Here is a 27,144-nt window from a genome sequence, read left to right as displayed (position 1 = left end):
GGTGTTACTACCTCCTTGAACATGGTATTCATGCCATTCTCTGTTCTGTATTTTCACTCCAGTACTACAACTGCTGCTTGAGTTAATAGTAGTGCTCAAGTAGATAGGGACAGTTGTGCTTGTCTAAGACATGTGATATTTCCTTTACTTCCCATATGGTATAGTAGGTGGATTCCACTGAACCAAGTAGCTCCGCCTTGCATTTACCATACCTTTACAAGTGACTGATAAGAAGATTAAGGTACTAGCCACTCACCAATCAGCATCTCACACTTTACCTTAATATGAACTAAATCCTGAAGAGTGAGAAAGGTAAGGAAGAGAAAGCATTCCTCGCCCTCCATGAAATTTTCACACTCACTAAATTCACAGATTCTCATGTAATTTTAACTGCGCTCTAAACACTTAAACCCTTATATTTTCATGAGCCTAGATAAAAAAAACACAATCAGTTCCTCTACAGATACAGAAACTAGATTAAACTAGAAAACTAATCAACTGATCACAGCAGCTCTGTACTGGAGGGCTGCTTACAGAAACTTAAATTAAACTTCAGTTAAATGATCAATGCAGACAGCATTAGATTTTCAGAAAGAGATAAAACTTCACTCAGCACATTCTCAGCTCCTTTCAAAATACAAACTATACTTTTTTTTCCCAAGTGTTCTTGAGATTTTTCCACTCTGATTCTTCCACTGTGGTGCTTCAGCGATCCAGCGATCTAATGGATGAGAACCTGCTTCTGTGATCATTTCAAAGTTTCTGTCTCAATTCTTCATTTTCCTCATTAGAATTATTACTTTTGTGCACACTTTGATAATTAATTGTGGTGAATATTTTCTAAGTGAATATTAATCAGCTTGAAAAATAATTATTGTTTTTGGAAAAAGGTCAAAAGGGACCACGGTTAGTTGGTGGTGATAATACCTGTTCAGGAAGAGTGGAAATACTGATGGGTGATACCTGGGGCACAGTTTGCGACACCGACTGGGATTTACAGAACGCAAATGTTGTCTGCAATCAGCTTGGCTGTGGGACCATTGACATGTGCAATTGGTTGTCCTGTTTAAGTTAAATATGGGCATGATCTGGAGCACAGAGTAAGCAGCTTCCTGTGACCAATATATCTTTCTTCAATTTTTGTTCATTTTCACAAGAAAGTAACATGAAACTATTGAACACTTCCGCTGAGGGGTGTTGCAGAAGGTATAGTGAAACAGCTATAAATCTGCACAGTCTTGTGCGCACCTGATATGATATTGATGAGTTCACACCCTGAATTTTGTTGAAATCTGAGTTCCAGATATGTGATGTAACTAATTTTCATGTATTTTGCAACCAACCTGTTTAGAGATATTGCTGCACACCTCTTCAGCAAGTGAGACTTGAACTTGGGTCTCCCAGCTCAGAGGTGAGAACATTCCCACTGCTCCACAACAACCCCTCAAATTTTGAGATGTCTTCTCCCAAAGAGACTCTCCTGGCTCAGAGGTGAGGGCATTACTACTGCACAAAAGAACTTCACTACTAATTTTCAATACAATGTGCTTAATCTCAGCTAGATGTGAGCACATTGGAGTGAAGTGTCTGCTCCTGAAAGTTACAAATTGATGAGCACACCTCCTGCCCATGTGACCATATATAGGTGTGAAGTGAATAAAATAGGCTGTGTGGTGGACAGTGATGAAGGTTATCTCAGAGTACAATGGATCTTGAACAGATGGGTTAATGGGCCGAGGAATGGCACATGGATTTTAATTTAGATGTTGCATTTTGGTAACTGTGCTGTGGATGTGCCAGTGTTGGACTGGGGTGGACAAAGTTAAAAATCACACAACACCAGGTTGTGATTTTGAGCATTTTGGTCTGGCAAACCAGGGCAGGATTTAGACAGTTTATGGTAGAGCCCTGGGGAGTGTTGCTGAACAGAGACCGGAGGGGTGCAGGTACATAGATTTTTGAAAGTGAAGTTGTGGGTAGACAAGATGGTGAAGAACAAATTTGGCACGCTTATATTCACAGGTCTGTGCATTTGAGTGTAGGAGTTAGATGCCATGTTGCATCTATACATGAATTGGTGAGGTCACTTTTAGAATACTGCATTCAATTCTGGTCTCCCTGCTGAAGGAACAATCTGGTGAAACTTGAAAGGGTTCAGAAAAGATTTACAAGGATGCTGCTGGGAGTGGAGGGTTTGAGCTATAAAGAGAGGTTGAATAGGCTGGGGATATTTTCCACCAATTTAGAAAGGTTGCTTTCTCAGAATAGGGAAGTTCAAACCTAGAGGACATACATTTACTGTGAGAGGGGAACGATTTAATTGGGACCTGAAGGGCAACATCTTCATGCAGAGGGTGGTGCATGTATGTAATGAGCTGCCAGAGGAGCTGGTGGAGGCAGGTTCAATTACAATGTTTGTAAGGCATCTGCAAGGGTACATGAATAGAAAGTGTTTAGTCTGATATGGGCCAAATGCTGGCAAATAGGACTGGATACGTTTCATATAGCTGGTCTGCGAGGCCAATTACGACCTGAGGGTCTGTTTCTGTGCTGTATGATTCAATGAACTATGACCCAGTCCAGATTAGGTGGATGAAACTCAGTTTCAACGCATTCTGGGAACAATATATAGCATATGGGATATCACATAATGACAATATGTCTGCTGTAGGTTAATTGAATACAAGCAGTGTTCACAGGGCTAAATTGTGAAGAAGGTATTCATTAACAATACTTTTATGCTCTTGTAGTGAAAGAGTGGTTTGATTGTGACTTTTAATATTCTGAAAGCAACAGATGGTATAAGTAAATATTATTTTTCAGCTCGCGAAAGAATCTAAGACAAAGAAACATTAAATTATTAATACAGCCATTCAGGGAGGAATAAGCGAAGAAGCATTAATTTATCAACACGTGGAAGCGTGAATCTCCTTCAACCCCAAACTAAGATAGTACAATGGATTCCAGCTATCATGGCAACTTTAAATGCGCACATCCCATGAAAGATAAAAAAAAATGGAAAGTAGTCACATGAATTGCCGTCTGAAAGTTCAACTGACAATATATCTCCCTGATTTCAATTTGCTTGCCTGTAAAGACATTGTCCTTCTGAGCACAGCAGCTCAGAGTGAATCTTTTGAAACATTAATCTTTCAGAATATCTTTACCTTGCAGACAGGGGCTACATTCTCTATTTGTTTTCTATTCTCTGTTTATTAACTCGGGAGTAGATAAATCGCACAATAAGATTAATGGTCATATTTTATGTTCAGATGATGTCGGTTAAACATTGCATGAACGGTTATAAAATTGCAGTCTGACATGTGAAGATTGGCAGTTACGACTGGCAAATGGAGAGAGCATTGTCCATCTGAGCACAGCAGCTCTGACCGCGTCTTTTGAAACATTAATCTTCCTGACGATTTCTACATTTCAATTACCGGCTACTTTCTATTCCTGCTTTCTATTCATTAACTGGGGAATAGATAAATTGTGCAATAATTAATGGTCATAACTATTGTTCAGTTGATGTCTTTTTGAAACATTGCATGAACGTTGATTATAAAATTGCGTTCTTACAGGTGAAGATTGGCAGTTACGATTGGCGAACGGAGCGAGCATTTGCGAAGGCCGTGTGGAGGTTTATTATGACGGTGTCTGGGGGAGAGTGATAGACACTCAGTGGGATTTCAATGAAGCAGAAGTGGTGTGCAGACAGCTGAAATGTGGCTCTGCAATAAGCATTTACAACCAATTGAAGTTTGGGAAAGGCACCGGACCGACCTGGATCAGTAATGTCAGGTGCAACGGAAGTGAACCCTTCCTTTGGAATTGCAGTTTTACAAAATCGGAGCAGTTATCAATTGGAGATGACGTGGGAGTGGTGTACTCTGGTACGACCTTCTTTATTTCCTCACATGTAACCTTTGTCCTGCTGCCAGCTATGGGATAAAGTCCCCCAGAGTCGATAACGTATTCAGGAGAAATGTATGGTTTCAGTCTGTGTCTCCAACTTTGAAGTCGTGATCTGTTGAAATAAAAGCACTGATTCATGCAAGGGACGCCTGCTGGATGAAGAGTGAGATATGATTACGAGAATAGGGTGATTGTCTTTGATGAAGATGGCTGAGAAGAGATGAGAAGTATAGAATTGTTAGCCTGAACAGGCCGTATCTATCCTGTAAACACTTTGCAATGATTATGAAGCGTGCAAAGAAATGATGGGATGGGATATCTCAGTTATCTGTAAGAAGAATAAAGAGGTTATGGTCGAGGATTTTAACTTTTCAAACATACATTGGGACTACCATAGTGTTAAGGGTTTAGAATTTTTGAAGTGTGTACAAGAAAATTTTTTGATTCATGATGTGGATGTACCTGCCAGAGAAGGCGCAAAACTTAACCTCCTTTTGGGAAATAAGGCAGCACAAGTGATTGAGGTGTCAGTGGGGAAGCAGTTTGGGGCCTGTGCAATAATTCTATTGTATTTAAAATACTGATGGAAACGGATAGAACAGATCAAAAGATTAAAGTTCTAAATTGGAGGAAGGCCAACTTTGACGGTGTTAGGCAAGAACTTTCAAAAGTTATTTGTGGGGGACGGCTAGAAAATGGAATGCCTTCAAAACTGAGATAATGAGAGTCCAGAGACAGTATGCTCCTGTTAGGGTGAAAGGCAAGGCTGGTAGGTGCAGGGAATGCTGAATGATGAGAGAAATTGAGGTTTTGGTCAAGAAAATGAAGGAAGCACATGTAAGGTACAGATAGCAGAGCTCCAATGAATCCTGAGAAGAATATAAATGCAGTAGGAGTATACTTAAAAGGGAAACCAGGTGACAAAAAGGGGACATGAGATAGATTTGTCAAATAGACTAAAGGAAAATCCAAAGGGATCTTATAAATACATGAAGGACAAAAGGGTAACTACGGCGAGAACAAGGCCGCTCAAAGATCAGCAGCCTACATCGGGAATGCAGGAGATCGGGGAGATATTAAACAAGCATTTTGCATCAGTTTACCATGGAGAAGGACATGGAAGATATCGAAAGAGGTGAAATAGATGGTGACATCTTGAAAAATGTCCATATTACAGAGGAAGAGGTGCTGGGTGTATTAAAACACATAAAGATGGATAAATCCCCAGGTCCTGATTAGGTGTATTTTAGAACTCCATTTGAAGATAGGGAAGTGATTTCTGAGCCCCTTGTTGATATTTTTGTATCATTTTCTAGTCACAGGTGAGCTGTTGGAGGACTGCAAGTTGGTTACTGTGGTGTTACAAAAGGTGGTAGGTGAAGTCAGGGAACTATAGACTCATCATCCTGCATCAGTAATGGGCAAGTTGATTGGGATTTTGGCAAATAGGTGTAAGGAGTTTTTTGAAGAAGTAACAAAAAGGATTGATGAGGGCAGAGTGGTGTACATGCTCCAAATATACTTCAGTAAGGCATTTGACAAGGTTCCTCATGGTAGACTGTTTAGAAAGGTTAGATCACATGGAATACAGGGAGAACTAGCCATTTAGAAATAGAATTAGCTCAAAGGTAGAAGACATAAGGTCATGTGGAGGATTGTTTTTTAGACTGGAGGCCTGTGAACAGTGCTGTGCCGAAGGATTGGTGCTGGGTACACTGCTTTTTGCCTTTATATAAATTATGTGGATGTGAACACAGGAGGTGTAGTTGGCAAGTTTGCAGATGCCTCCAAAATTGGTGGTTTAATGGACAGCGAAGAAGGTTACCTCCGTGTACAATGGGATCTTGATCACATGGGCCAATGGGCCAAGGAGTTGAAGATGGAGTTTAATTTAGATAGATGTAAGGTGCTGTATTTTGGAAAGGCAAATCAGGTCAGGACTTACACACTTAATGGTAAGGTCCTGGGGAGTGTTGCTGAACAAAGAAACCTTGGAGTGCAGGTTCATAGTTCCTTGAAAGCGGAGTCACAGGTAGGTAGGATAGTGAAGAAGGCATTTGATATGCTTTCCTTTATTGGTCAGAGCACTAAGAATAGGAGTTGGGAGGTCATGTTGTGGTTGTACAGGGCATTGGTTCGCCCACATTTGGAATATTGTGTGTAATTCTGGTCTCCCTCCTAATAGAAGGATGTTGTGAAACTTGAATAGGTTCAGAAAAGATTTACAAGGATGTTGTCAGGGTTGGAGGGTTTGATCTAAAGGGACAGATTGAATGTGAGAGAAAAAGATTGAAACGGGACTCGAGGGGCAATTTTTTTCACACAAGTTAGTGGTTTGTGTGTGGAATGAACTACCAGAGGAAGTGATAGATGCAGGTACATTTGCAACATTTAAAAGAGATTTGGACAGTACATGAATAGGAAAGATTTAGAATGATCTGTGCCAAATGCTGGCAAATGGGATTCTTTTAGTTTGGGAAATTTGGTTGGCATGGAAGAATTGGACAAATGGACCTGTTTTCAAGCTGTATGACTCTGTGACTCTATGACTGATCCAACTCCATGTAAATCCCTATGAAAGTACATAGCAAAGAATTCCAATTGATTGGGCTACAGATGTTTCTGTGTTGTGCAGTTGAACAGTGGAAGGAAACAAAACACCCAACTGAAACATTGGTAGCAGTCTGTATTTAAAACTTGACAAGTTTATGTTTTGTAAGTGCTCAGTGAAAGTAATATTTTTACTATAGGTGTGTTCAACTATTTCACAAATGTAATTTAGGGAGGAAAATTAAGTGCTGTCCAGCCTGACCAGTACATCCGTCAACTGTCTTCAGCACAACCTGGCCAGCCAGTAAGTTGTCATGCAACCTTTAGAAACATGGCTGAGAAGGACAAGAAATGCCATTTGTACAATGATATCCATGTGAGGAGACTGGATTTTAAAACTTACAAATATCCTTTTAAGCAGGCAGGTTCAGATGGAGTCAAGATTAGAGTGGTGTTGGAAAAACACAGCAGGTCAGGCAGCATCCGAGGAGCAGGAAAATTAACACTTCAGGCAACAGTCCTTCATCAGGATGAAGGGCCATTTTCCTTCTCTGATGCTGTCTGACCTGCTGTGTCTTTCCTGCACCACTCTAATCTTGACTCCAAATTATATAACGGTTGTTATATATAAATATATATATTTTTATATACATAACTATATATATATAAAACGATATTATATATAGTTATATATAACTATATAACTAAATATAACTAACTGGTTGTTGCAAGGAAATTAATGTGAAACAGACCATCATTTTCAAATAAATCCACTATAAGGAAAGCAGGAATTGTTTTCTCCACCACAAACTGCCTAATTATTCCTGTTCTACAGATCATATTCGGATAAGATTGGTGGATGGTGGAAGTCGCTGTGCTGGAAGGGTGGAGCTTTATTCCAGTGGAACCTGGGGAACTGTGTGTGATGACTCCTGGGATTTAGCAGATGCCCAAGTTGCCTGTAACCAGCTGAAGTGCGGACAGGCTATAAATGCAACAATTTCCAGTTGGTTTGGTCCAGGAGTGGGGCCTATTTGGTTAGATAATGTGAACTGCAGCATGAATGATTCTGTTTTATGGGAATGCCTGGCTGGGCCATCGAGTGAGAGCAACTGCAATCATAAAGAAGATGCTGGAGTTATCTGCTTTGGTGAGATGTACTTTCAAATACTGTATTTGCACAGCAATAATACAGGAATCTAACAAACATGAGTCATTGTAATCAAATTGTACATTTTTTTTGTTCAGTGCTATCAGTAATGTAGGAATGGCCCTGGTTTGCTCACATCAAAACCCAATGTATAGTGAGAACACAACAGACAATTGGGTATCTTCTAAATTATTGCGGAGAAAGTGAGGACTGCAGATGCTGGAGATCAGAGCTGAAGAAGGGTTCATGCCCGAAATGTCGATTCTCCTGCTCCTTGGATGCTGCCTGACCTGCTGCGCTTTTCCAGCAACACATTTTCAGCTATCTTCTAAATTAAATGTTTTGACATAGATCTTATTTTAAATGGCCACGTGAACAACCTTAAATAACAGAGTTGACACTTAACAGCCCCAGTCAAAGATGTAAATGGTTTATTCATATGTATGAGGGGAGCTGCTCAAAGGCTCTGCACCAAGTTGCAAATAGTAATGAATTTTATACATAAAATACAGTTACACACTCCATTCCGGCCAATAACCTATCTATTGCTAACCTTAGTGCACATCCCATTTTCTAACTCCTAAATAGATGTTTAATTAAGGTTCTTACATGTGGGCGGCACGGTGGTTAGCACTGCTGCCTCACAGCGTCAGAGACCCAGGTTCAATTCCCGACTCAGGCGACTGACTGTGTGGAGTTTGCACATTCTCCCCGTGTCTGCGTGGGTTTCCTCCGGGTGCTCCGGTTTCCTCTCACAATCCAAAGATGTGCAGGTCAGGTGAATTGGCCATGCTAAATTGCCTGTAGTGTTAGGTAAAAGGGATAAATGTAGGGGAATGGGTGGGTTGCGCTTCGGCGGGTCAGTGAGGACTTGTTGGGCCGAAGGGCCTGTTTCCGCACTGTAAGTAATCTAATCTAATCATGTCTGAAAAGCCTTAAACAAAGTACAGTTTTACTACAGTTAAGCAAGATAAAGTTTTTAAAGCTGAATAAATATTTTCTGAAGCCAATTACATAATTTTCTTAACAGTCTTCCATTGTCGCCGAAGTGCCTAACTTTCTAATCTGTCCTGACTGAATGGCATATAATATCCTGGTTGGTTAAGAGGTGCAAGCCCTGACCCTGACTTCAGTAATTCATCCTAAGAGTCATATCAAGCAATTGGTTTTCAAGTTAGAATATGTGCAGGCTCTGCATTATCTGTCAGAGTTCAATATGCCTCTTATTTCCTGACTTCCCTTAGTGCAGCATCACAGACTTGGTCTCCTACCTTGTTTACCAATGAACTAATTTTTCAGGTATGGAAAGGCCTCTGTAGTTTCTTAAGGTGAGGGGTCGGGGGGGAGGCCGCATGTTGAGGGAGGTTTTTTTTGCATCTTCCATTTCCTTCTCCGGCAAGTTAGTATTCAGGGATCTCAGTCACTTTTCACCCTGTGAGTTTTTCTACTTTTTGTACTTTAAGCCCTTACATTGTTGATATCCCTCATAATACAAGGCTGTTCTTGTCTTTTATTTTACTTTATTTGACTCTTCAGCCTTCTAGGAAGGTCTTTGATAAACTGTCTTCTTATATTAATTTCGGTCCACATCAAAAAAGTTGACCTTTCCTTTGTATATTTGAGCAGTGGGATTTAAATGGAACAGAAGATTAAAGTTCTTATTTTTGTTCCACAGAGCACAGGGCTGTTAGACTGCAGGATGGTCCAACTCTCTGTCAGGGTAGATTAGAAGTTTTCTATAATGGAACCTGGGGGACTGTTTGTGCAGATTCCTTCAGAATGGAGGAAGCGGAAGTTGTTTGTAAACAGCTCAGCTGTGGCTCTGACCAATCTGTGGAGCCTCCTGTTACATTTGGAAGTGGTTCTGGACAGATCTGGCTCGATGATGTGAATTGTCATTCGCATGATACACTCCTGTGGCAATGTCCATCTTCACCATCGGGCAAATATAATTGTAATCTCCAGGAGGATGTTGGAGTCATCTGTTCAGGCAAGAAAGGCAAATGGACCCTATTTCTATTGGAATACTTTGTGAAAATTCAGATGTTTTTATCATTTGTAAATTTAAGTTCATTCAAATTTCTGTTGTCATGTTCGCATCATCCTTTTGCTCTCTGACCTACATGGACACCTGGTTCAGCAGCAAATTGATTTTTAAATTCTCATCCTCATTTGTAAGTCTCTACATAGTATTACTTCTCTTTGCTTTTGTTGTGTATCAAATCCCACAATTCTATAGTATATCTGATTTCCACTGATTCTTGTTTCTTCTGCATTTCCAGTTATAAATGATCCACAATTTTGGGGTTCATTTCAGTAGACATGATCGCAAATCATAACCCTCGCCCTAACATGCCTCATTGTTTACATTGTTTTCTTTAACATTATCATTAATGTTTGATCAACTTTTTATTATCTGACCCAATATCACTCTGTGTGCCTCTGTGATAAATTTAATTTTATGATGGCCCTCAAGAAGTACATTGGGGCATTGCTGTATAAGTTTTTGTTGAAGTAATCGATGTAATTTTATTTTAGTCCAAGGAAAATACACAATCAGAGGGTTTCAAAGAAAAGTGAAATGCGACCTCTTCCAGAACATTTTGGTAATTATTAGTATGGATATTAATAAATGCTGTATGATAGGTATTGACTTTTAAAGAAATTAACAAAGGAAAAACTGTGAATTGGTTCTTGAAAGTGTGTCCATCATCTTGACTTTTGTGCTATGAAATATATTGTTTTGCATACAGCATAGAGTGCTATTGATAGGGTTAAGTACCCAATTATTTTACATACAGTCATGAGTGGTCTTGATTCGGGTTAAGTGCAGTGCACGATTAACTTAGTTCCAGCTTATGTTATCTTTGCCAGGACTGATTACATTGAGTGTAGCAATAGCAATATATCAAGGCACACTTGGTAATTCAGTTTTGCTAATCAATGGAAAGCCTTGAAGGAATTATCCATAGACTAAATATTGGGGGGAGTGGGGACAAAAGAGCTTCATGAGTCTGATCCAGGCAGCGCAGCATTACCTGTCAGACTGTAGCCACACAGAATTTCAAATTATAATTCAACATATTGCTCCCTTTTTAGGAACTATTCAACATTGTGCATTCTGGCAGACATTCAGCATAACAACTGCACATAGCTTTATGTCAGGCTTTTAATTGCAGTCAGTGGGCCTAATTAAAATTAATTTGCTACCACTTCTATATTTTAAACTCTCTAATTAATAATTTTTAACAGTGAACAATTATCTTCCATGATATACATTGGAAAAACAATTTAGTTTTATTAATTGCAGTGAATTAACCCAGATCTGAGAGTTTGTTTTAATCATCTACGAAATGTGGGTGTTGCTATTAATTGCAGCATTTATTATTGATCCTTAATTGTACTTGAGATGGTTGCTGTGATCTGCTTTCTTGAATCACGCTATCCTGTGGAATATGGGACCCCATGGTGCTGGCATAGAGGGAATTATGTGATAGGCAAAAGTGAGGACTGCAGATGCTGGAAACCAGAGTTTAGTTTAGCGTGTTGCTGGAAAAGCACAGGCAGCATCCAAGGAGCAGGAAAATCGACATTTCGGGGGAATTATGTGATGTTTATTGAGCAAAACTGAAAGAGGTCCAAGACAGGTTAGTAACTTGCAAGTTATGGTGTTAGCCTGCACCTGGTATCCTTCTCTGCTGAGGTGAGAGAGGATGTGAATTTGGAATTTGCTGCTGAATGAGCCTCAGAGTGTTACTGAATCTTTTGGTGATACATACCACTGCCTGTATCAAGTTTTTTGTATTTTTGTTCATGTTGAGTGGAAGTCACTGGTTAGACTGACATTTATTTATTATTACTGTCATGCTTCTTGTGTGCAAGTAGAACTGTAGTCATCCAGGCAAATGGAGAGTAATTTACCACACTTCTGATTTGTGCCTTGTAAGTGGTGGTCAAGTGATGAGGAAACTGAAGGTGAGTTATTTTGCCACAGAATGTCATTCTCTTGACTTCTTTTGTCACCACAATATTTATTTGGTTATTCAAATTCAGTTTCTATTTCCAGAAACTTTAACCTAAATGGCATCAAACAGTAGCATGTGGGTTGGAATTTGGAACAGGGCAAATAAAATAATTTTATCAATTTGCATGTTGATATCCCAAGTTCTTATTCATATTTTGTTTTTGTAGAGTTACGGCTAACTGCAGGATTTGATAATTCTTCTGGAAGAGTTGAAATATTCTTCAAAGGTTCATGGGGAACAGTTTGTGATGATTCCTGGGATAAGCAGGATGCTGCTGTCGTCTGTCAGCAATTAAATTGTGGTGGCCCAATTTGGACTGTGGGAGGAATGATATTCGACCAAGGTAATGGCACAATTTGGATGGATGAGGTTAAATGCAAAGGAACTGAATTATTCCTGTGGGACTGCCAATTGTCTGCTATGGGCGATCACGACTGTGATCATAAAGAGGATGTCAATGTGATATGTTCTGGTAAGTGTTTTTGAAAGTGAACTATTTACCATTCACATTCTTCCATTTAAAACTCTTCATGATTTCACTCACCCTATCTCTGCACTCTAAACTTTGGTCTTTTGTTCATGACTGAATATAATTCTTCCACCGTTGACAGCATCTCTTCATTTGGAAAGTATTCTGTTCCCTCAAACTTCAGTTCAAAGTGTATCACCTCAAACAATCCCAATCTGAGCTCTACTTACCACCATTCTACTAAATCAGTAACTCTACCAATGTCCACTTGCAGGTTACTTTCCTTTCTGCAATATTTACTTTGCTAAATATCTTGAAACCATTATTAAACTTGAATATATGTCTACTCTGTCATACATTGACATTATATGTTTACATTATTCATGCTATAGCCCATTATCTTACCACAACTGAAACATTTTTATATAGTCAGTACAATTGATGCTGAACACCAGGGTGAGATTGACAGCTGTACAAAGGTTAGAAAGTGAAAGGTTGAGATTATGTATCCTTGCTGAATCATAACTAAATTGTTATTTTAAGGTAATTGTAACGGGAAAGAGAATAACATAGCTCTGGTCAGATAATGCTAGATTAAATCAACAAATATTTCTATTCAATCAGTTGGTTGTATCACAAGGAAATGTCTGAGGCAGATTTTCCCTGTGTCTTTATCATTATTTCTTTAATAATTATTATTCTCACTTTCTTACAGGCCAGCAGAAACTCACAGCGACTTTCAACCAGACAAGACCCCCTACTTTAATCATCCCTTCCATTCTTGTTATTCTTTTGATTGCTGTGTCACTTGCTTTGGCTGCAGAATTACAGAGAAGCTTCCAGAAAGGTTGATTAATTTCCCATTAATAATCTTGTCCCATAAGTGGAGAATCTGATTCTTGTTCATTTATTGTTCTGCAATTCTTAAAGTTTACAATGTGATTGCACCTGAGAAATTACAGAGGTGATATACCATGAACTTGCTGTGATTGACAATTTTTAATCCTTGAGGAAAGATTATGACATGTTTGGGTAAAGACTTTTTTTTAATGGATGAGGCCTAAAGGAAATCCAGTTAATACTTAAATGATAATGAGGTCTGGAATAGAATGGATGGGGAACCTATCTCATTCGGATGAAAATTCAATAGCCAGGAGGCATAGGCTTTAAATCATTTGCAGAAGAGTTGAGGGAACTTGAGAACTGCTTTCATTCAGAGAGTAATCTGGTTCTGAAAATGTGGTGCGAGTATGGGTGAAAAGGAAACATTAGTAAAGTGATGAAAGTATCTTCAATAGTGCTAACACCTGCTCAAAGATACCCACTATGGTTCTTGTAATGGCTACTCCACTCCTGACCTCATCATCGTCTTAGTTTATACATGGACAAAAGAGCTGAATTCCAGAGGTGGGGTGACAGTGACAGCCCTTGAAATCAAGGCCGCATTAAGCTCAGTGCAGCATCAAGGAGCCCTAGCAATAATGGGAATGGGAGAAGACTCTGCTGGTTGGAGTCACACCACAAGAAGATATTTGTAGTTATTGGAGTGCTAATCATCTCAGCTCCAAGAAATTTCTACAGGAGTTCCTCAGGCTACGGCCTGGGCCCAACTAACTTATATGCTTCATCAATGATTTCTTCTCCATCATTGGGTTAGAAGTGGAGATGTTCAATAACTATTACACAATTCATGTCTGTTCAGATAATGCAGCAGCTTAAAAATGTGTTGCTGGAAAAGCGCAGCAGGTCAGGCAGCATCCAAGGAGCAGGAGAATCGACGTTTGGGGCATGAGCCCTTTTTCAGGAATGCTGCCTGACCTGCTGCACTTTTCCAGCAACACATTTTCAGCTCTGATCTCCAGCATCTGCAGTCCTCACTTTCTCCTGTAAAAAGACCTTACAAAGTATGTAAAAAGACCTTACAAACTATGAAAAAAAAGCAAGCAATCAACATCTCTTCCCCCTCTACACCAAATTCCTTTGCTGCCTCCAAACTCCCAAAAGGATATATTCACTCTGGATATTTCAAGCCCTGATGTGAGCTCTCTCTCCTGACTCTGCACAACTTGCTGGACTTTTCAATGGGATCAAGAATACATAGTAAGTAGGTCTATCAATTAAAGCACTTATAACACTTTTTGGAGTGAGTAGTGTCTGAATAGATATGTAGAATTATAGTAATAATTAATCGTAAAAAAATTTGTTACATGATTGGACTGGCTGTTTGAAAACATTTGGGCTTAAGTTGAGTGTAATAAGTTTTATTATGTCAGTCTGTTTTCCTTTTTTATTAGATTTGTTTCCTCCATCTGATGCTGAACTTGAAAGGGAATATGATGAAATTCAATAATTTGAGATGGAGTTGTGAGGACTTTCATCTGAGCAAAAGTGTAATTGAGGACAACATTTACAACAAAGTATCTTACAGTTTTACCCATTTTTCGACAATGACTTGGCAACAAATTTTGATGTTGATGTTGAAATTCACAAGTTGATCCAACTAATTCAACAGTTATTATAGATGGAAAAGCTCCACGGAAGTTTAGTGAAATTCCTAGTAATTAGTTTACCATGTGGAGAATGGTAAACCAGGACAATCTTTATATTCAGAACTAAATAAAAAATCATTCTAGGTTTAATATGGATTTGACTTTATTGTAGTACAAATTCTAGTATTTTTATGCCTTGATAATTTGATTTGGAAAAGTTTAGTCATGAACACCTTCTTCTATCTTATTGTGCATGTGTGAATTACTAAATATGTTATGATATTGTAATGATAATTGAAAACTGTTCTAAAATAGTTTAGTGAAACAGTGAATGAAGAAGTATTATCCTCCTGAGCATACAAAATCTAATTCAGTTGTGCATTGCAAACTTTTCATCTTGCAATATGTTGACACATAAATTGATGTTTTCTCAAAACTGAACAAATCTGAAATTGAACTGTTAAGGGAGAGATTTTTATTGATAATTAATTCCTGAAAGGAGACTGTTTATCATACACCCAAATGTTTCATTTAATTTACAACATATCTGGGGAAAATAGCTTTTAGTAGGGGAAAACATCAATCTGTACATCAACATTTTCAGTTGCAGCTAATGAAGGTGCATTGCAACAATTCTTACAGATTGACATTGAATGAACAACAAACATATAAAAAATGAAAAGTCATGGAACTACAATTCCATTCAACGTGAACAAACTATCAATGATATACCAAATAAAGGGAAGCAAACAAGCCAACATTATTATTAAAAATGCCTGTAAAAATCATTTCCTTGAAATAAGATTTTATCAATAATATCTGCAACCTTAGCAATGCAAACAATTCTAAGTGATAAGAGAAATTGACAAATCTGGTCTTTGTAAAAGACCAATATAGAATCTCAGAACCTGTAATATGTTTCAATCATTCAACCAATTCAGCACTTGTCATCCAATGCAAATAAACGCATTGCATTTAACTTGGTTTTAATGTTGTCAAGTGTATGCAAAATAAATTTGAGATCATTATTGAGTCACATCAAATTATCAAGAAATACAGCAATGGTGATAGCCATTGTTAACAGCTAACCCGAGAATGCAACTTTAAAAGAAAGGGTTTTGTGATTTACACATGAAAGAAGTGAAACTATCACTGTATTCTAACCGATGAAAGGCTTAACAGACAATCAATTATTCAATGTATAATTTCAGTTACATCACACTGCAAATTTTTGCTATAAATTCTGTGTTACGATTGAGCCCTCCACAATCACCTGATGAAGGAGCGTCGCTCTGAAAGCTAGTGTGCTTCCAATTAAACCTGTTGGACTATAACCTGGTGTTGTGTGATTTTTAACATTGTACACCCCAGTCCAACACCGGCATCTCCGAATTATAATCAGTAATACAGCTATATGAGCAGCAATAAGATATGTACATGCAGTGCATGGATAGGGTAAATAGTTAAGGTATTTTCCCTGGGGTGGCGGAGTCGAGAACTAGAAGACATAGATTTAGGTGAGAAGGGAAGAATTTAAAAGGAACTTAAGGGGCAACTTTGTCACACAGAGGGTGGTGCATGCATGGAATGAGCTGCCAGACGAAGTGGTGGCGGCTGGTATAATAACAATTTTTAAAAGGAATCTGCGTGGGTATATCAATAGAAAGGGTTTAGAGGAATATTGGCCACATGCTGGAAAATGGCACAAGATTGGTTTAGAATTTCTGGTTGGCATAGCCGAGTTGGACTGAAGGTTTCTATGCTGTACAGCTGTCTGATTCTGTGACTCTATAAACTGTCTCCCTTTGAGACACTGAAGTTGACAAGAATAAAGTGGTATGAAATTGAATAGAGTAGAATTACTACATTATGGAAACAGGCCATTTGCCCCAACAAGTCCACACCAACACTCCAAAGAGCATCCCACACGGACCCATCCCCATCCCCCTACTCTACTCCTGTAACCCTGCATATCCCATGGTTAATGCACTTAATTTACAAATCCCTGAACACAATGAGTAATGTAGCATGACTAATCTGTTGAATTGGATGTTAATTAGCAGGGAACTTTAAGAGCAAACTCAAAACTTTAGACAAGGATTCAAAAACAATCCTGAACTGAAAAATGTTCAGCTTTTATTAAAAGAAACATGCAGTTTTTTGGCTAAAAAAAATGAGAGGGAGAAACCAAAGGATCCCAGCACTCTCCAAGTTTTTTGTGCCTTTACAAAGAAAAGAGTAACATTACATACTTTAAAACATGCTGAGAAGTTACAGATTATCATGAAATGTACATCATCTGTAGCACTGAACCTATGCCTTATTAGTTTTTCAAAACATTAATTATTTGCATCATTCCATAACTCTATTTCTGTTGCATGGACATTTTGTTTAGGCTAAAATCTGCAGTCCAAAATATGCAAGGAGCAATTCAGAAGATTACTGAAGTTTTGTCAAGCTTGTCCAAGTTTTTTACATTCAGCCTAGTCCTGAAAGCTGTTTCTGACCTTTTGCCACAGTCCCGTTTAACTTGCTGATCTATAATTCGAGAGTTGGCCATTTTTTCCCATCATGCAATTTTAAATGTTCCCCACAATACCACGTTTTCTCCTTTTGTCGTGATATGACAATAAATTATTTAGGCAGATTGAAAATCCAATTTAAAATGCATTGGCACAAACAAACAAGTAATCCTATTCTTACTAGCTTTAAAGATCCAATCAAACATTCCATGACCCAAACAATTCGGTGGATTGTAATCGTGGAGTTCTTTGCCAATGTCTTGTATGTGGTCAGCATGTTGCTTAATATGTTCAACAAGGTTGGTAATATTTTCAGAGGTATGTGGAATGTAAGTACAGCACACCTGACCCACAACAGCACATGTTCCCCCTTACAAGGCCAGCAGATAATGCAAAGCCAGTCAATTCTGCAATGCCACGGTCCGGATAGCCAGTAACCCAGCTGAAACCTCAGTCAGTGCTTGTCCAGTTGCCTTGGCTTCTAAGCTGTCTCATTGGCCAGGTGTTCCAGTGCTGAGGCCATGCATAACAATTTGCTGGATACTCGCACTATACTGTACAATGGAAGGGACAACATGAGGAACTGGTCTAGCTCAGTAATGGCTCTCGCAATCAGGTGATGCATGTAGGATACAACATAACCCAGATAGCAGGATCCTGTCCAATTGGTAGGAAGCCATGGGTACACTTTGGTGCCATATATAAAGTATGTGCCATTATAAGCCGTAAAATCATCAGCCAATGTCATCCAGTACTGCATGGTGGAATAGGCCCATGGACTATCAGATGTAATACTCCATATCCTGGACCAATCACAGTTAAACATCCTATTTCTCAATATTGATTAATAGGCCTGGCCAGTCAAATGTGAGATTAACTTGTCCTAGGTTTCTAAAGCATAGGGATTCTGTAGTGTTATTCGAATGGACTGTAAGGGAAGAAGCAACTGAGTTGTGATGATATGCAGGCTGATACCATGAAGAAAATGTAGTAATTTCTTAACCTGCCGAATTCCATATTCTCACTTCTCCATTAAGCCCTGTGTGATTCCATTGTAACACCTACTCAACTGTTTCTGAGATACAGAAAGGGAGGGGCTGAGAGGTATACTTTCCCTTGAATAGGTGGGGATATGGGTACAAACCCAACACTTACTAATGATCAATTTTTTGGTATACATATATGACAAATGTAAATAGGTGTTTACATGCAGTTCCCAAGTAGGCCAGTGTGTTAATGTCAAATGTTCACTTTCATCAAAGAATTCAAAAAGTCCAAAGAGTACCAAACGGGGAGAACGCTGGTAAGTGGAGCTGAAATGCGTATCAGCCATGATTGAATGGCAGAGTGGACTCGATGGGCCGAATGGCCTTACTTCCACTCCAATGTCTTATGGTCTTATGGTCAAAACGATATTCATGCTGTGTTACCGACCGGTTGAGGAGTAATCTTCTTCCAATCAGATAGATGAACCCAGTTAAAATGTCCTTTAATTTTGACTGAGGTTGCTGTTGTCAGTAGGACTTGAAAGGGCCCACTCCAGCAGTGTCCTAATTTGTTTCTTTCCCAATTCTTGACTATCATGTAATAACCTGGGTTTACTCATGGATATAGGGAGGCAATCGTATTTTCCTTAGCTGGGCAATGCGATTGTCTGACCTGCGAATGAAGAAACTTCAGAGAGAGAGTTATCTGTTTTAGGTAATTCTGCATTTGCTGTCCCATCACATGGAGATCTATGCCCTTTAGGGGTTCAATATGAACATCCAACGGAGTCTTCACTGGCCAACCATAAACTGTCTCTGCAGCTGATTGTCGAGTCCGTGAATGTGGACTCACTTGCATGTGAAAAAGTGGTAAGGGCAAAACTGTGAGTCAATGTAACCTTGTTTCTTCGACTAATTTAGATCATTTTTCATTTAAGGTGCCATTGGCCCATTCCATAACCCCTGCTGCCTGTGGGCGATACACGTAGGGCAATTGCTGTTTAATTAAAAGTGATTCACATAATTCAGTATTGATACGAGCCATGAAACGTGGTGCATTCTGGATGTAGGTTTGCTTGCTGAGCTGCAAGGTTCATTTTCATTGTCTGAACTTATTGTTTTAGGTAACCCAAAGTGGGGAGTCACTTAGAACATAGAACAGTACAGCACAGAACAGGCCCTTCAGCCCACGATGTTGTGCCGACCACTGATCCTCATGTATGCACCCTCAAATTTCTGTGACCATATGCATGTCCAGTAGTCTCTTAAATGTCCCCAATGACTTTGCTTCCACAACTGCTGCTGGCAACACATTCCATGCTCTCACAACTCTCTGTGTAAAGAACCCGCCTCTGACATCCCCTCTATACTTTCCTCCAACCAGCTTAAAACTATGACCCCTCATGTTAGTCATTTCTGCCCTGGGAAATAGTCTCTGGCTATTGATTCTATCTATGCTTCTCATTATCCTGTATACCTCAATTAGGTCCCCTCTCCTCCTCCTTTTCTCCAATGAGAAAAGTCCGAGCTCAGTCAACCTCTCTTCATAAGATAAGCCCTCCAATCCAGGCAGCATCCTGGTAAACCTCCTCTGAACCCTCTCCAAAGCATCCACATCTTTCCTATAATAGGACGACCAGAACTGGATGCAGTACTCCAAGTGCGGTCTAACCAAAGTTTTATAGAGTTGCAACAAGATCTCATGACTCTAAAACTCAATCCCCCTGTTAATGAAAGCCAAAACACCATATGCTTTCTTAACAACCCTGTCCACTTGGGTGGCCATTTTAAGAGATCTATGTACCTGCACACCAAGATCCCTCTGTTCCTCCACACTGCCAAGAATTGTATCTTTAATCCTGTACTCAGCTTTCAAATTCAACGTTCCAAAATGCATCACCTCGATTTATCCAGGTTGAACTCGATTTGCCACCTCTCAGCCCATCTCTGCATCCTGTCAATGTCCCGCTGCAGTCTACAACAGCCCTCTATACTGTCAACGACACCTCCAACCTTTGTGTCATCTGCAAACTTGCTGACCCATCCTTCAATCCCCTCATCCAAGTCATTAATAAAAATTACAAACAGTAGAGGCCCAAGGACAGAGCCCTGTGGAACACCACTCACCACAGACTTCCAGGCAGAATATTTTCCTTCTACCAGCACTCGCTGTCTTCTGTTGGCCAGCCAATTCTGTATCCAGACAGCTAAGTTCCCCTGTATCCCATTCCTCCTGACCTTCTGAATGAGCCTCCCATGGGCAACCTTATTGAAATGCCTTGCTGAAGTCCATATACAACACATCCACAGCTCGACCCTCATCAACTTTTCTAGTCACATCCTCAAAGAACTCGATAAGGTTTGTGAGGCATGACCTGCCCCTCACAACGCCGTGTTGACTGCATTTAATCAAGCCATGCTCTTCCAGATGGTCATAAATCCTATCCCTCAGAATCCTTTCTAACACCTTGCAGATGACAGACGTGAGACTTACTGGTCTGTAATTGCTGGGGATTTCCCTATTTCCTTTCTTGAAGAGAGGAATTACATTTGCCTCTCTCCAGTCCTCAGGTACGATTCCAGTGGAGAGCGAGGATGCAAAGATCTTTGTAAGTGGTGAAGCAATTGCATTTCTCGTTTCCCAAAGTGGCCAAGGACAAATCTGGTCTGGGCCTGGCGACTTATCAATCTTAATGTTTGACAAAATTTTCAGCACATCAGCTTCCTCTATCTCTATCCATTCCAGCATGCACACTTGCTCTTCAGAGGTTTCATTCACTACAAAGTTTGTTTCTTTTGTAAAGACAGAAGCAAAAAACTCATTTAGGGCTTCCCCTACCTCCTCAGACTCCACACACAAATTCCCTATACTATCCCTGATCTTTGACCATTTTTGCTGGCTCGTCCCTGTGGCTATGGCTTTAACCATACTCTTTCTTTGACCATTCTCTTATTCCTCACATAACTTCACTTCAGTCAGCAATATTTTCACCACTGTTTGTGCCATATAATTAGTGGTAGGGAAGACTTTAATCCTTTTGCTAAATACATCAGTCATCACTAAACAGTATTTATAACATTTTATCTGAGGTAATTCAATAAAATCAAGCTGTACACAAGCAAAGGCCCATCTGGCAGTGGGGTAGTCCCAGAAGGGCACTTAATACATTTAGCCTTGTTATTTTTCATGCAAATAAGGCATCGATCTAGCCGCATTTGGGCTGCTGTATTCAAATCCGGGTGCCACCAGGTTTTTTAAAAGTAGCTGTACCATTCCTTCCTTGCCAAGATGAATACAAGAATGCAAGTAATCAATAAGCACTGGTAACAAAGAATCAGGAATAGAACCTTGACCGACTGGTGTTTACCAGCGGTCTCATGTTGAGGTGTGCAAACAACCCATTGATTTCCAAAATGCATGCTCAGTTTCAGAGGTGTGCTCTGTAAAGTTTGAATTGCAGTTAGATCTGGCATGCCTTTGTCCCCGAAGTAGCTACTTGATTTGGAGCCTGATTCCCTTTGGTTACCTCCTGAGCTACCTCCTGTGCCGACGAGCTAGCACAAATATTGCCTAATTGTACCGGAGTGCTCCCCTCTTCTGTACACATACATTTAATACAACCAATTGACAAAGAAGTAGAATAGCATCGAGGAGATTTTTAACCCAAAGAGCATTTTGAATGAGAGTCCCCATAGAAGTAAGGAAGCCTTGTTGCTGCCAGAGCGGACCAAAGTCACGGGCAACACCAAATGTGTATCTCGAATCGGTGTAAACATTGTCAATTTTATCAGTGGCTAGAATACAAACTCTGGTGAGGGCAAAAAGCTCAGCTTTCTGTGTGGAGACAGGGGTCTGAAAAGCAGCAGACTCCTGAACAGCAGTGTCTATTGCAATAGCATAGCCTGACTGCTGGACACCATCTGGGGAAACAGAGAAAGAACCATCAACATAAAATATGAGGTCAGTATTTTCAAATGTGAGGTCAGCCGATTCCAGGTGTGGTGCAGTAAGGAAATGATTCTGAAGCAAACAGTCATGCGGGGGAACAGGAAGATCATCAGCGGGTTGCTCAAGGAACATAGTAGGATTCAAAGTGAAGCAGTATCAAAATGAGAGGTCAGGGTTCTCCAAAACTGAGATCTTATAATGGCTCAGACAAGCTTGAGTGAAGTGTTGAGCCAGTTGAGATGTGAGGAGGGCGACAATAGAGTGCGATGTGTACACCTGTACGGGCTGGTGAAGAGTCACATTAGAAGCTGCCTGTTCAGGTGGACAGCAGTTAGGATTTGAATGCATGGAGGGAGGCCCCAGGCAGCAGGATCCAATTTAGTGGAATAATAGGCCACCGGGTGACGACAGTCACCATGCTGCTGAGTTAGGACACCAGTGGCACATTTATCTATTACACTAACAATCAACTGAAAGGGTCTGTCATACAGTGGGCAGCCTAGCATTGGGACTGCAGCCAAGTTGTCTTTGAGGGCATGAAATGACTGCATGGCTAAGTCAGGCAACTGAAATTTAACGGGAGCATTCAGAGATGAATAAGGAGTAAGGTCTTTAGTGCAAGTTGTCACATTTTGGAAACTACTGCCTGCAAAAATTGACCAATCCCAAAAAGGCTCTCATCCATTTGGGTGAGGTACGGGGTGGGATTTGCAAAATGGAGGTAATCCATTCCTGAGTAAAGGAATGGTCAATAGGACTCACTAATGCACCCAAAAATTTAACTCGTGATTGACCTTTATGAACCTTAGTGGGTAGGATCACATGAATGGAAACTTGTGAGGGGGTAAACAGTGTTCTGCTGGTTATTAACCAAATCAGGTCTAGCAAGGAGTGTCTTTGTCAGCCATAGCATCTTTACACAGTTTCCCCTGATTCCTTATTCACCTTTTCTCTGCCCATCTGCACTCAGCCTTTAACCTCTCCCAATTCCTGAGAGTCCCATCTGCTGTACATAACTCTATCCCTTATTCCTCCACCTGGCCAGTAAGGCATCTCTCTATTCACTATCTGTTTTTTCTTGCCATTCTTTAATTAATAATTTCCACTTTTTCCTATAATTTCTCTCTTAAATTAGGCTCACTGTCTGTTCACAAATGGCTGCATCATAGCTTCCTTGCCTGGACAGAGGGTACAGAACAGTTATTCCATATAAGGTTGCAACCTGCTTACAATAGCATTCACAAGGGCAAGTGTCCTGTATGTCCTTCAACAACCGAATACTGTGCAATGTCACCCCCACACCTTCATCAGTGTTCTCACATTTCTGAACTGCATTCCCAAATTCTAAACTTCACAAGCTACATGCAAATGAGATGATCGTATCATCTGGAATTAAAGATTATCTTAAATGTTAAAACTGTATTTGGAAATTCACTCTGGCCAGAAAATGAGACTCCAAACGTGATAAATTCAAATCCCAAGAAAAAAAATTACCAATCTTTAAAACCCAATTTTTTCAATGAACCTCTCCTGTCAAGTATAGACTTAAATTAGTACCCAAAGTCCCTGAAAGTGAACTAACATTAACCATGCGGAATTTAAACTAATGAAAGGCACAAACAACAGTTTTACATCACCATGGATTTACAAAATGCAGACCCAAATCAAAACATTCCCGATCTCGAGTTCTAGGGGATAAGAAAACAAAGATTACATAAGACCACATGTAACCACCAATGAACAAAGGTACTTTCATCACGGAACAGTTAAGATACAATCCAGTGAGTGCAAAAACTAGCAGCCTGTTGCCCTCTTTGTCTCTCTCAGTTCTTTCTTTCTATTCGAAGTTGTTTCAATTTCTGTCAATTGTTCAATGGAATTGCAATTAAAAGTGCTATCAGGTGAAATTAGCTGGTCAGTTCCCTGTGTTCATATCGTCCATTTGCTGATAAAGTCACAGTTTTGGAACCAATTCTATGGAAAGTTTACACTAAACACACAGACCATCACAATAGTTCAAAACTTCAAACTGGACATCCTTTTATTCATAAATAACAATTTACCAAGTTGCCCAATTTACACAAAGAACTTAACAAAATACTCAATTTCTCAGAGAGGCCAGTAACCCTAGAAACATTTTCCTGATCAGGTTTTTTTTTCTCTGAGTTCCACCTTCCTAACTACATGGAGAGATTATCCCATTGTATTTCATGACTCCTTGCTCTGTCATAAACAAATTTCCACCGGCGATATCAATATTACGGAATGAGAATTCACTGAGCCTGCTCTCTGTTTACTACGGGAGCAATACAGGATCGCCAATGTCACCCCGCAGCATTCTATAGCAATCTTACAAAAACTCATTGCACGTGAGGGGGCTGGGTAGTTAGTGCGGTTCTGGATCAGTGGTGCTGGAAGAGCACAGCAATTCAGGCAGCAAGGTAAAAACAATGACTGCAGATGCTGGAAACCAGATTCTGGATCAGTGGTGCTGGAAGAGCACAGCAATTCAGGCAGCATCCGAGGACAGGCAAAATCGACGTTTCGGGCAAAAGCCCTTCATCAGGAATAAAGGCAGAGAGCCTGAAGCGTGGAGAGATAAGCCAGAGGAGGGTGGGGGTGGGGATAGAGTAGCATAGAGTACAATAGGTCAGTGGGGGAGGAGATGAAGGTGATAGGTCAGGGAGGAGAGGGTGGAGTGGATAGGTGGAAAAGGAGCTGGGCAGGTCAGACAAGTCCGGACAAGTCAAGGGGACAGTTTTGCTGGAGGTGAGAAACTAGGATGAGGTGGGGAAAGGGGAAATGAGGAAGCTGTTGAAATCCACATTGATGCCCTGGGGTTGAAGTGTTCCGAGGCAGAAGATGAGGCGTTCTTCTTCCATGCGTCTGGTGGTGAGGGAGCGGCGGTGGAGGATGCCCAGCACCTCCATATCCTCGGCAGAGTGGGAGGGGGAGTTGAAATGTTGAGCCACGGGGCGGTTTGGTTGATTGGTGCGGGTGTCTCGGAGATGTTCCCTAAAGCGCTCTGCTATGAGGCGCCCAGTCTCCCCAATGTAGAGGAGACCGCATCTGGAGCAACGGATACAATAAATGATATTAGTGGATGTGCAGGTAAAACTTTGATGGGTGTGGAAGGCTTCTTTAGGGCCTTGGATGGAGGTGAGGGAGGAGGTGTGGGCACAGGTTTTACAGTTCCTGCGGTGGCAGGGGAAAGTGCCAGGATGGGAGGGTGGGTTGTAGGGGGGCGTGGACCTGACCAGGTAGTCACGGAGGGAACGGTCTTTGCGGAAGGCGGAGAGGGGTGGGGAGGGAAATATATCCCTGGTGGTGGGGTCTGTTTGGAGGAGGCAGAAATGGGTTATAGGTAGTGAAGCATATATGTTTACGGTGAGAATCCTGGCCCTGTTAGCAGGGCAATGGACAAGCCCTGGCATAGTGGCCCACCTTCCCATGGTTAAAACAAGCGTTACGAGAAATGGATCTCGATGGTGAAGTGCAAGGAGTCAGCAGGAAATTATTTGTACTTCACAGGACTGAGCATGAGCCATGATTAAACCTAGTTCCTGGGATTTAAAGTCCTGCCAGACCTGAATGACCCAGTCTGTTTGGTTATTAGCAGCAGGTCAGGGATTGATAACAGAACTGAGTGGATAACTGGCATGGGGTGGTGGCGGGGGGAGGGGCAGTTCATCCAGGGGCTGAAGATAAATATTACGAATTGAGTTATTTAGGAGGGTGTAGGGCTGTTGTTCCGATGATGGATCAATACGAGATCCAGTGTGTTGTGTGGTAGCTGAAGTTGAAGGCAGGGAGAGTGCCGGGGAGGGTATTTTTTTAAATTTCAAAAATATACTTTATTCATAAAATGCTTTGATGATCTGTACAACTGGCATGACATACATATGTAAACATTCCATTTGTTTGCATACCGAAAACAGAGTAATCATTCCTATTTACAGGTCTGTACAATTACATTTTTAGCTGAGGTGTCAGCAGAGCCCAAATGACTGCGCGGGCCCCCTGTTCTTCTTTAGGCAGGCAGATGTTACACGGTGGTCTTTCCCCACCGCGTCTTGGTGGCAGCTGCCCCAAGCTTCAGCGCGTCACTCAACACGTAGTCCTGGACCTTGGAATGTGCCAGTCTGCAACACTCGGTCGGGGTCAACTCCTTCAGCTGGAGGATCAACAGGTTTCCGACCGCCCAGAGAGCGTCCTTCACCGAGTTGATGATCCTCCAGGCACAGTTGATGTTCGTCTCGGTGTGCGTCCCGGGGAACAGGCCGTAGAGCACGGAGTCCCGCGTCACAGCACTGCTCGGGACGAACTTCGACAAACACCACTGCATTCCTCTCCAGACTTCTTCTGCGTAGGCACATTCCAGAAGGAGGTGTGTGACAGTCTCGTCCCCCCCCGCAGCCGCTTCGAGGGCAGCGTGCGGTGCGGCTGAGAGTCCGGGCATGCATAAAGGGTCTCACATGCAGAGCCTTTCTCACCACCAGCCAAGCCATGTCTTGGTGCTTGTTGGAAAGTTCTGGCGATGAGGCATTCTGCCAAATGGCTTTGACAGTCTGCTCAGGGAACCGCTCAATAGGATCCACCCTCAATAGGACCCTTTTCCTGAAGGGTCTCAAGGACACTACGTGCTGACCACTTACTGATGGACTTGTGGTCAAAGGTGTTTTTCTTTATAAACTTCTCCACGAAGGACAGGTGATACGGAACGGTCCAACTACTCGGAGCGTTCCGCGGCAGTGAGGCCAGGCCCATCCTTCGCAACACCGGGGACAGGTAGAACCTCAGTACGTAGTGACACTTGGTGTTTGCATACCGGGGATCCACGCACAGCTTGATGCAGCCACATACAAAGGTGGCCATCAGGGTGAGGGTGGCATTGGGTGTATTTTTTCCCCCATTGCCCAGATCTTTGTACAGCGAGTCCCTTCGGACCCGATCCATCTTTGACCTCCATATAAACTGGAAGATGGCCCGGGTGACTGCAGCGGCACAGGTTCTGGGAATAGGCCAGACCTGTGCCACGTATAATAGCTATGACAGTGCCTCACACCTGATGACCAGGTTTTTTCCCGCG

General features: G+C 41.1%; 1 protein-coding gene across 1 annotated transcript in view; it reads left to right on the top strand.

The window, feature by feature from the left end:
• Window positions 1-13,907, top strand: part of LOC122555633 (scavenger receptor cysteine-rich type 1 protein M130-like) — a 43,253-nt gene extending 29,346 nt beyond the window's left edge. The window contains exons 5-11 of the mRNA XM_087993950.1: window positions 891-1,031; window positions 3,582-3,893; window positions 7,301-7,615; window positions 9,291-9,605; window positions 10,147-10,191; window positions 11,807-12,112; window positions 12,825-13,907. Of these exons, the coding sequence (XP_087850076.1) occupies window positions 891-1,031; window positions 3,582-3,893; window positions 7,301-7,615; window positions 9,291-9,605; window positions 10,147-10,191; window positions 11,807-12,112; window positions 12,825-12,961 (1,571 nt within the window). The 3' untranslated portion in view covers window positions 12,962-13,907. The remainder of the gene's footprint in view (window positions 1-890; window positions 1,032-3,581; window positions 3,894-7,300; window positions 7,616-9,290; window positions 9,606-10,146; window positions 10,192-11,806; window positions 12,113-12,824) is intronic.
• Window positions 13,908-27,144: the final 13,237 nt, after the last annotated feature.

This window comes from Chiloscyllium plagiosum, unplaced genomic scaffold (genome assembly GCF_037043375.1).
Source record: "Chiloscyllium plagiosum isolate Xiang-an unplaced genomic scaffold, Cpla_swu_hap1 HiC_scaffold_13, whole genome shotgun sequence".
Classification (NCBI taxonomy): Eukaryota; Metazoa; Chordata; class Chondrichthyes; order Orectolobiformes; family Hemiscylliidae; genus Chiloscyllium; species Chiloscyllium plagiosum.
This window is presented reverse-complemented; position numbering and strand designations above follow the sequence as displayed.